Here is an 11960-nt window from a genome sequence, read left to right as displayed (position 1 = left end):
TTTAGTGTTCTTTCTGATGCATATAACTCCTCAAAATAAAATGCTTCGCTGGGCGCAGCTTGATACCACCGCAGAGGTCGAACCCTGAACAGTTGGGGCAAGTATGGACACAACATTCAAGCTTGATACAGCTCTGAATTTGGATTGTGATTAAATATTTGACACAGCATAGGTTTCTGACACAGAAAGAATGTGGTCTAAGAACTTGAATCTTTTTAATTTACCCATTATGGTTAAATGTCCAAAATCAAAATACATGGTTAGATTCAGCATATCAAAGAACCCCATATATTCATTTTTTGTTGAAATCAAACAAAGTTTAATTTTGGACCCCAACTTGGACAAACTTGAAAACTGGGCCCATAATCAAAAATCTAAACACATGTTTAGATTCAGCATATCAAAGAACCCCAAGAATTCAATTTTTGTTAAAATCAAACTAAGTTTAATTTTGGACCCTTTGGACCTTAATGTAGACCAATTTAAAAAAATGGGACCCAAAATTAAAAATCTAAATACATGGTTAGATTTGGAATATCAAAGAACCCTAATAATTCAATTTTTGATGAAATCAAACAAAGTTTAATTTTGGACCCTTTTGACCTCAATATGAACCAATTTGATAGCGGGGCCCACAAATAAAAAATCTAAATACATGGTTAGATTCAGCATATCAAAGAACCCCATATATTCAATTTCTGTTGAAATTAAACAAAGTTTAATTTTGGACCCCAACTTGGACCAACTTGAAAACTGGGCCCATAATCAAAAATCTAAACACATGTTTAGATTCAGCATATCAAAGAACCCCAAGAATTCAATTTTTGTTAAAATCAAACTAAGTTTAATTTTGGACCCTTTGGACCTTAATGTAGACCAATTTAAAAAACGGGACCCAAAATTAAAAATCTAAAAACATGGTTAAATTTGGCATATCAAAGAACCCCAATAATTCAATTTTTGATGAAATCAAACAAAGTTTAATTTTGGACCCTTTTGACCTCAATATGAACCAATCTGATAGCGGGCCCACAAATAAAAAATCTAAATACATGGTTAGATTCGGCATATCAAAGAACCCCATATATTCAATTTTTGTTGAAATCAAACAAAGTTTAATTTGGACCCCAACTTGGACCAACTTGAAAACTGGGCCAAAAATCTAACATCTAAATACATGTTTAGATTCAGCATATCAAAGAACCCCATATATTCAATTTTTGTTGAAATCAAACAAAGTTTAATTTTGGACCCTAACTTGGACAAACTTGAAAACTGGGTCCATAATCAAAAATCTAAACACATGTTTAGATTCAGCATATCAAAGAACCCCAAGAATTTAATTTTTGTTAAAATCAAACTAAGTTTAATTTTGGACCCTTTGGACCTTAATGTAGACCAATTTAAAAAACAGGACCCAAAATTAAAAATCTAAATACACGGTTAGATTTGGCAAATCAAAGAACCCCAATAATTCAATTTTTGATGAAATCAAACGAAGTTTAATTTTGGACCCTTTTGACCTCAATATGAACCAATTTGATAGCGGGGTCCACAAATAAAAAATCTAAATACATGGTTAGATTCAGCATATCAAAGAACCCCATATACCGGTATTCAATTTTTGAAGAAATCAAACAAAGTTTAAATTTGGACCCCAATTTGGACCAATTTGAAAACTGGGCCAAAAATCAAAAATCTAAATACATGTTAAGATTCAGCATATCAAACAACCCATATATTCAATTTTTGTTAAAATCAAACAAAGTTTAATGTTGGACCCTTTGGACCTTAATGTAGACCAATTTGAAAAATGGACCCAAAACTAAAAATCTAAATACACGGTTAGATTTGGCATAACAAATAAATAAATGTGGTCAAAGATTTTACAAATCTAATGCACCATACTGTGCAATTAAAGATTACTTCTTGAAATTTTTCAATATTTGAAATTTGAAAAAAAAAAAATATTTGAAGAATAATTCTTTTTAATTTCTGAAATCTGAAATGAGAAAAAATTGACCCCCCACAATTTCTTTTTACCCCCCCCCCCCCCTTTTTTCCCCCAAAAAATTCTTTCCCTCAAGATATGGTCATAATCTCAATTCAAATTTCCAATGGAGTTTGCAACCATAATTACCCATTTAAATTTACCATAGTGCTAACTTAATCTATTTTATAATAGAATTTAAAATATAGTGTCAAATCTTTCATATGAATTTTTTTGTAAAAAAAAAAAGATGCAACATTTGCAGATATTTTTACTGGTCTTCCTTTATAAATATGCATTTCTATAAACATAATTTAAAAGCAGTGTAAGGGAAGTAACCAAAACGTTGTATTTGGATAACCTCCCTTACACTGTTTTAAATTATCTTAATTGTTCATTAACCATTACTTTATACATAATTTAAAAGCAGTGTAAGGGAGATAATTTCAATGATGTATTTGATTTATCTCCCTTACACTGCTTTAAATTATGTTTTGTACTAAAGTATTTGTCCATTAACCAGGACAACCTTGTTTTTCCCCCTTTTTTGCCCCTAATTCCTAAACAGTTTGAGCCATAACCCCCCAAAGCAAATCCTAACCATCCCTTTGTGGTATGGAAACTTGTAGTATAATTTCAGAGAGATCCATACACCGTTCCACAGTTATTGTCTGGAAACTAGAAAATGCTTATTTTTGGCCCCTTTTTGGCCCCTAATTCCTTAACTGTTGGTACCATAACCCCCAAAATCAATCCCCACCTTCCTTTTGTGGTATTGAACCTTATGGTAAAATTTCAAAGAGATCCATTCACTTAAACTTAAGTTAGAGTGCGAAAACCAATGTGTCTTCGGACAACGACGACGACGACGCCAACGTCATACTAATATATGACCGCAAAATTTTTTTGCGGTCGTATAAAAATATATTTCTTACCTGAAGCAAAGAGTCTAAGTGGTTTGACTGATCCTCCCCATACACCAGCTAATGATATAAATGAATGAAGAAATTTATCTTTCCATGACTGTGGCTGGTGGTTAAGGAAGTACAGTGTGGTAGGATTCCCCATGCTGTGGCCTAGCAAGACTACTTTAGTATTGTTGTTTAGAGCATACGTTTCCTCAACTAAAGTTCTCAAATTCTGGTAAAAATCAGCATATTCATCTGGAAAAAGTGAAAGGTTTTCTAAAGTTATGCATGAAAATCATTCACACTTAAATACTAAATCAATGTTATACAATAAATTCTGTTTTTACATTAAGTACCACTAGTCAACTATGAAGATTTTTTCTTAGTGAATTTTTCGTGGTCAATGGGAGAAAACTCATGTTAAAAAAAAAAAAATGATTTCTACAAATACCTTGTAACCCTAGTGTTTTTTATAAATAAGATAAAAGTAATATCTTGCTAAAATATTTTATCACCTCAAGGTCATCAAGTTCATAATTAAAATTAATTTTCACAATATGAATATACTTTGATTTGTATAAGACTTGTTTGGATGGTACATTTTAAGTGTTAAAAAAAACAAAAATTGCATTTTCCCTTGAAATGTTTGATGAGTTAAGCCTTTTTTCAATTAAAGTTTTATAGTGTGTCCTTTTATGTCGTATTGTTACACCACTGTCTCAGGTTAGGGTGAAGGTTGGTGCCAGATAAAACGTTCAAACCCACTGCATTTGTTTGCACCTATTTTAAGTCAGGAACCTGATGTTCAGTGGTTGTCGTTTGTTGATGTGGTTCATAAGTGTTTCTCGTTTCTTGTTTTTTATATAGATTAGACCGTTGGTTTTCCTGTTTGAATGGTTTATCACTAGTCATTTTTGGGGCCCTTTATAGCTTGCTGTTCGGTGTGAGCCAAGGCTCCGTGTTGAAGGCAGTACTTTGACCTATAATGGTTTACTTTTACAAATTGTGACTTGGATGGAGAGTTGTCTCATTGGCACTCATACTACATCTTCTTATATCTACTTAACTATCACATTGAACTGGATTTTTAATTATACTAAGTCAAGAGATTAGAGTCTGCAAGAAAAATGTAACTCCACCTTAACACATTATTCTGAGTTGAGTTCAAGCTGACCTGTATATGCTCTTGTAAATTATGAATTTTAAAGTCAATGACCAGGTATCAAACGCAAGACAGTCCCATTCCAGTTGGGCACTCTACAATCAGACCACTGAGACACATTTTTTAAAAACTGATGTGGTTAAAGTTAATACGACACATGTACATGATATATATATGTATTTCCACCTATGTACTACTGTCATGATAGTCTGATTCCTGTGTGAAATACTGTTTATGATTTTTATAAATGTGAATAATGCGACTGGGTGAGTATCAAAATAATAAGAACTGGCTTTCTGATATCTTATACATATATCTGTATGCAGATTTTCCCGAAATCGCAAAAAATATTCTCACATTCTTGACCATTCTTCAAAAATAGCAATTATTAATGCACGCATCAATTTCTGAATTTACAGTATTTAATGAAGTTATTACACTTACTTGGAGCTTTCCTGAAGTCATATGGAGCACCTCTTACTGACACATTTCTCTCATATCCCCATTTTACCATGGCATTAACAATGGGTGAAAAGTAAGATGCTGAAAAGAAACAAAACTTCTATATTCTGATAAGAATTCCTATGAATTTTCTGTTTTTAAATAAACCCCATTTTATGTAATAATACAGATTCTTATAGATTTTGTTTATATGGGTTTGTGCAAATCAGATATGTTGTTATTCAGGGTTTAAGCTAGGATTTTGAGGGCTTTAGTCACTTTTGCGTGGGATGAAAATCAACCTTAATAGGGTAGCAGCAAGGGACCTAGGATGTATATTACTATCTATACATCTTTGTCAGACTTTGAAGGACTTAGGCATACTAGGCAGTTACTGCATGATTTCACTGATGTGGCACTTTAATATGAAGATTAGGATATAAGATCTAGAAATCTAGTTCACAATTTTATTTCAGTTAGTTTCAGGGTACATTCCTAATCAGCAAAAGTTGGTATCCATTTTTTTTTAAACTAGGAATCACAGCATAAATGAACTTCTAAGGACTATTTCACTGCATTATTCATACTCATTATCCTTAAAAACGTTTTAAAGCGATATTTAGAATTAATTCTATATGGTTGGAACCAAGGATTTGTACAAATTCTTATTGGAACAATTCTAATGACTTTAAATTGTAAATTTATCATGAATAGATCACGTTTACTTTCGATTTCGAAATGAAATGAAAACGGGAAGTGACAATTGGATAATAAATTCAGAATGAATCCGGATTCATTTACGGATTGGTTCGTGTTTAAAAAAGGCATTATCATTTTTTAAATTAAATTTGTTAAATAAGAACTATATCTGTCTCTCTCGTTTAGTTTGATACTTAATTATTTCGTATTTTACGTTTTAATGTCGTTAAATTCATAAGAATACTTTCGCGCATGCGCAGTTCATCGTAAAGGAAGCACCTATTTGACTCGTGAAAACATTTCTGAATGTTATGAATAAAGTTCTATCTTTTTAATCGGAATTGTCGAAAGTTTTTGATTAAAAGTTATATCAAATATGACGAAAATACGTTCGTTTGACGAAACTAGGACAAGCGAACTGCAAATTGCAATCGTTTGAGAAATATTGAAATTAAAATGCGAACTGTCTGAGGGAAAACTCAAATGACGAAACTACGACAAACGAACTGCAAATTGTGATCGTTTGATAAATATTGAAATTGAAATGCCGACTGACTGATTTTACTGGGGAAAATAATTATGATGATCAATTATGAGGTTGATAAATAATTAACGGATTAGTGACCCATCCGATGGCGATAAGCGGATTATCTGTAATCACAACTTATAACACCTTTTGTAAATGTTAATTAGCTGAGGGTCATAAACTTGTCAGAAACAATAAGACAGGTAGAATTATAGTAGTTTCATGCGAAAATATTTTTACTCTTTCCAAATTTAAGTGACGAAATTGATTTGGAATACTTTCGTCATTTTGAAAACCATTTCGTAAATGACGAAAATGACAAGCGCTAGCAAAATCACTGTGTTATTTCTTTTTGAATCAGTAAAATGTATGTTGCCAATGGATGGTACACCTAAGCTGCGATGTCTGTTTTTAATGGTACTCATTACTTTTTCATAGTTTAATAAATTGCTTCGCCAAGCGCAGCTGGATACGACCGCAGCTGGATACGAACGCAGAGGTGGACACAATATTCGCGCTTGATACAGGTCTGAATTTGGATTGTAATTAAATATTTGACACATAATAGGTTTCTGACACAGAATAACTGCAGTCAAAGAACTTAGAATTGGTTATATGATTTGAATTTATATTCAATTTCTTGCTTTTGTGCAATACACTGTGATGTTGCGGAATACATTGTGAATCTGTTTTCAGACGATTTACAAAGAATTAACAATTGTGACACAAAATTTTTCTTTGGAAAATTAACAATTTTTTAAATCTTGAAGAAAAATTGACTCTCCCAAAAATTATTTTGTTTAACCCCCCCTTTTTTTGTCAAAAAAAAAATATTTGAAGAAAATTAATATACCTTCATCAGCATTTAATAGTAACTTCTAAAAATAAATTGACAGCTAATCACCTCAAGACAATACAACATTTCTTTATAACAAAACCATTATAAGAGAGGTAACTCTTAATGCTAAAATAAACTGCTTCGCTGAGCGCAGCTAGATACGCCTGCAGAGGTCCAACCCTGAACAGTTGGGGCAAAAATGGACACAATATTCTAGCTTGATTCAGGTCTGAATTTGGATTGTAATTAAATATTTGACATATTATAGGTTTCTGAATAAATGTAGTCAAAGAACTTGAAATTGGTTATATGAATTGAATTTATATTCAATTAAAGATTTCTTGCTGTTGTGCAATAGTCCCCAATACTTAGTAAATCTGTTGTCAGATTATAAACAAATAAAGTTCAATTAATTCTCAATGTCATATTAGAAATTTTTGGAATTAAAAAGGGAGAATACATCAATAGATATAAACAATTCACCAAAGTTTCATGAGAATTGGTGACAGCATTTTTGAGTTATTGTCCGAAAACTGGAAAATCACCCCTTTTTTTAATGAATAAAACCCCATAACTCAGAAATGTAAAATGTAAAATTTATAAAATTCTAAAGGTAGCTTACATCAATACATACAAACAATTCACCAAAGTTTCATACGAATTGCTGAAAGAATTTTTGAGTTTTTGTCCGAAAACTGGAAAATCCCCCCTTTTTTTATGAATAAAACCCTGTAACTCAGAAACGTAAAATTTAAAATTTATAAAAATCGAAAGGGAGCTCATGTCAATAGATATAAACAATTCACCACAATTTCTTGCAAGTTGGTGAAAGCATTCTTGACTTATTGTCTGAAAACTGGAAAATCCCACTTTTTTTAATGAATAAAACCCCATAATTCGGAAACGTAAAATCTAAATTTAATAAAACTACGAAAGGGAGCTCACGTCAATAGATATAAACAATTCACCAAAGTTTTATGCAAATTGGTGAAAGTATTTTTGAGCTAATGTCGGACATGTTGACGACGGACAGACGGACAACAGTATACCATAATACGTCCCATAAACGGGCGTATAAAAACCCAAACAAATGATATTGATCACAAATAAACAATTCTGAATATGAAAATGTATTACCACTGAACCCTTTGATATACACTATTATTATATTAAAAGTCTAAATTGAAAACGTTTAAACCTATGATTGCGTTGGATAAAAACCGCAATTTTTATACGTGTGCATGTAAAACAAATTTCTTGGTAGAGGGGTCTAAATACAGCACAAACAACAATTTCCAAAAGACCAAAAAAAGTGAAAAAAGTCTATTTTAACAAAATGCATTTGACTTACAGGTCGAACAACTGATGTTCTTAAACCCTGCTGACTGCCATTGGCGATTGCCAAATAAATTGATCACCAGATCTAACAAAATGGATCTTAATATTAATTTAATACCAAACAGAAAACAATAAACTTGTGGAAAAGATGGTATACCACAAACATGAGGTGCAAAAATTTGTACACCATATCCCGATTTCGACAATTAATGTCTCTTCAGTGATGTTAGGGATCGAAACGGTATTTGGAAGGCCATATAGTTTACCTAAATTTAGGAAAGACTCTTGAATTTTAAAGAGTCGAAATAGGATGAACAGATCATATAAACCTGAAGGAAAATATAATACAAGCCCAAACAATAAAATATATAAAAGTCTAAACTGAAAACAACAACAAACCTATGATTGCGTTGGATAAAAACCGCAATTTTTATACGTGTGCATGTAAAACAAATTCCTTGGTAGAGGGGTCTAAATACAGCACAAACAACAATTTCCAAAAGACCAAAAAAAGTGAAAAAAGTCTATTTTAACAAAACGCATTTGACTTACAGGTCGAACAACTGATGTTCTTAAACCCTGCTGACTGCCATTGGCGATTGCCAAATAAATTGATCACCAGATCTAACAAAATGGATCTTAATATTAATTTAATACCAAACAGAAAACAATAAACTTGTGGAAAAGATGGTATACCACAAACATGAGGTGCAAAAATTTGTACACCATATCCGGATTTCGACAATTAATGTCTCTTCAGTGATGTTAGGGATCAAAACAGTATTTGGAAGGCCATATAGTTTACCTAAATTTAGGAAAGACTCTTGAATTTTAAAGAGTCGAAATAGGATGAACGGATCATATAAACCCGAAGGAAAATATAATACAAGCCCAAACTATAAAATATATAAAAGTCTAAATTGAAAACAACGTTCAAACCTATGATTGCGTTGGATAAAAACCGCAATTTTTATACGTGTGCATGTAAAACAAATTTCTTGGTAGAGGGGTCTAAATACAGCACAAACAACAATTTCCAAAAGACCAAAAAAAGTGAAAAAAGTCTATTTTAACAAAACGCATTTGACTTACAGGTCGAACAACTGATGTTCTTAAACCCTGCTGACTGCCATTGGCGATTGCCAAATAAATTGATCACCAGATCTAACAAAATGGATCTTAATATTAATTTAATACCAAACAGAAAACAATAAACTTGTGGAAAAGATGGTATACCACAAACATGAGGTGCAAAAATTTGTACACCATATCCCGATTTTGACAATTAATGTCTGTTCAGTGATGTTAGGGATCGAAACGGTATTTGGAAGGCCATATAGTTTACCTAAATTTAGGAAAGACTCTTGAATTTTAAAGAGTCGAAATAGGATGAACGGATCATATAAACCCGAAGGAAAATATAATACAAGCCCAAACGATAAAATATATAAAAGTCTAAATTGAAAACAACGTTCAAACCTATGATTGCGTTGGATAAAAACCACAATTTTTATACGTGTGCATGTAAAACAAATTTCTTGGTAGAGGGGTCTAAATACAGCACAAACAACAATTTCCAAAAGACCAAAAAAAGTGAAAAAAGTCTATTTTAACAAAACGCATTTGACTTACAGGTCGAACAACTGATGTTCTTAAACCCTGCTGACTGCCATTGGCGATTGCCAAATAAATTGATCACCAGATCTAACAAAATGGATCTTAATATTAATTTAATACCAAACAGAAAACAATAAACTTGTGGAAAAGATGGTATACCACAAACATGAGGTGCAAAAATTTGTACACCATATCCAGATTTCACTATTATTATATTATATATACTTCCATCACAGTATTTGATGTTTCTAGAAACAGCTAAAAAATAATTCATACTAGAACTAGCTGACAACTTTACATAATTTAAAAGCAATGTCAGGGAGGTAATTCAAATATAACATTGAAATTATTATCTTTTAAATTTTATTTAATGTTTATCAAATCAAACAAAACAAATTTTATAGCCTTAGGACCAAAATTTGGACCAATTAGAAAATGGGCCCAACAACCAAATACACAGTTAGATTCAGCATATGAAAAAAATTGTAATACTAATAGCATGAAAAATTGTAATACTTATAGCAAAAAGTCCCAACATAAAGAATCAAAGCTTTCTCAAAATCAAAATCCCAAAATATTGTTCTCTTCTATATACTGTAAAATATCATGAAACAATCAAATGCTATCCCTTATATAATGCTTAATAATCCAATATCTATTTCATAGAGATCCAAAGACCAATACTTAAGTAATTGTCCATTAACCAGGAAACCCTTGTTTTCCCCCCTTTTTTGCCCCTAATTCCTAAACGGTTTGAGCCATAACCCCCCAAAGCTAATCCTAACCATCCCTTTGTGGTATGGAAACTTGTGGTATAATTTCAGGGAGATCCATACACTGTTCCACAAGTTATTGTCTGGAAACTAGAAAAATGCTTATTTGGCCTAATTCCTAAACTCATGGGACCATAACCCCCAAAATCAATCCCCACCTTCCTTTTGTGGTTTTAAACCTTGTGTTTAAATTTCATAGATTTCTATTTACTTATACTAAAGTTATTGTCCGGAAACCAAATGTCTTCGGACGACGCTGACGACGACATGATACCAATATACAACCGCAAAATTTTTTGCAGTTGTATAAAAATCATGATCGTGATGTAAGCTAAAACCAATTATATATGCAAAGGATCATCCTGCTTAAATTACTGGTCTAAGATACCTAAATCTGTTACTGATTAGAAAAACTAAATTTAGACACACCCACATGAACATCTTATACTTACTAGGACTAATATGTGAAGGATCAAGCCACTCCACAGTCCTTGTATCTCCCCATCCTGGAATCTTTGTTTCAACACCTGGTGGATTATGGGTTATATGTTTCTCCCTGTCATATAATACTCTGAAATATAGGAACAGCATGCATATTCATAATTTATATTGCAGGAAGATATAAATGACACATACAAAAACAATAGGTAATGCTGGAACCTGAAAAGTCATACATATAACATATATCATATTTTCTAGACCAAATATATCAATCTATCACGTTAACAGCAGACTTGTGAAAATCAAATTTGGGTTTTGATACTTTACTACATCTAAATAACCTCGATTTTATGCCAGTTGACCTAATCATGCTAATGACAGTTGCAAAACAATTGTTCTTAGTCTTTTACAACAACTGTTTTCTATTGCACCCCTCTACCATTACAGGAAAAAATATATTTCCTTCAATGGCAGACATTCATATTGTAAAGTTAGATGTGTCATGTGGTCTGCAATGGTGAAGAAGCATCCATAACTAAAATAATTATAATATTTTTTTTATTTAAAAAAAGTGGGTACACATAACACAACTAGCTGTACAACCAATCTGCCATGAGGACCTCATGGCCTAACATTTTCTATACTGCACTGAGTCTTGAAAGGTGTGATCAATTCAAAAGAGATGATCTTCCAGTGTTCTCCCCAGATATTTCATATAGCATCCTGGTAAACAGGGAAATTTGAAATACCATCTTGTTTCTAAAAATTATAGATTCACATCCATAACACAACCTATAAGAAAATCAATTCAATACATGTAGCATCACATTCAAGAAATATAGCATCACATTACCATGATGCTAAAAGGCCCTTGGGAGAACACTGGATCATCCATTGTACATGTTGTATATCTGACAACAACAAAAAATTCACAATAGACAAAATTTCTAACAAGCAGCGAAAGTTGTATCATTCAATATAGGTATATGTAAAATTAAATACTTGCACATGTACAATGTATTTAATTTAACAATGAAAAAATCTGTTATTTGCAACTTTAATCACAAAGTTGCTATTTTATTTGGCCTTATAATAATCATTGTAAACATGATAAAAAGTAATTTTCAGGATGAGGGACAGGAAAACATGTTTTTTCCTGTTGTTTTTTGTTAACATTATGTAACATAATATGATAAATTCTTAATTTATAAACACATATTTATAATC

General features: G+C 31.8%; 2 protein-coding genes across 10 annotated transcripts in view; one reads left to right on the top strand and one right to left on the bottom strand.

The window, feature by feature from the left end:
• Positions 1-11960, top strand: part of LOC127701343 (plasmanylethanolamine desaturase-like) — a 429461-nt gene that overhangs the window by 261931 nt on the left and 155570 nt on the right. The gene's annotated exons all lie outside the window — the stretch shown is intronic.
• Positions 1-11960, bottom strand: part of LOC127701319 (phospholipase A2 group XV-like) — a 131160-nt gene that overhangs the window by 114406 nt on the left and 4794 nt on the right. For all 8 annotated transcript variants that reach the window (XR_007981978.1, XR_007981972.1, XR_007981973.1 and 5 more), the window contains exons 3-5: positions 10745-10863; positions 4505-4603; positions 2926-3153 (exon numbers count right to left, since the gene is read on the bottom strand). Coding sequence is in view for 1 of the 8 variants with exons in the window: in XM_052205205.1 (XP_052061165.1) it covers positions 2926-3153; positions 4505-4603; positions 10745-10863 (446 nt within the window). In the remaining 7 variants the exon portion in view is untranslated. The remainder of the gene's footprint in view (positions 1-2925; positions 3154-4504; positions 4604-10744; positions 10864-11960) is intronic.

This window comes from Mytilus californianus, unplaced genomic scaffold, assembly GCF_021869535.1.
Source record: "Mytilus californianus isolate M0D057914Y unplaced genomic scaffold, xbMytCali1.0.p SCAF_5, whole genome shotgun sequence".
Lineage (NCBI taxonomy): Eukaryota > Metazoa > Mollusca > Bivalvia > Mytilida > Mytilidae > Mytilus > Mytilus californianus.
This window is presented reverse-complemented; position numbering and strand designations above follow the sequence as displayed.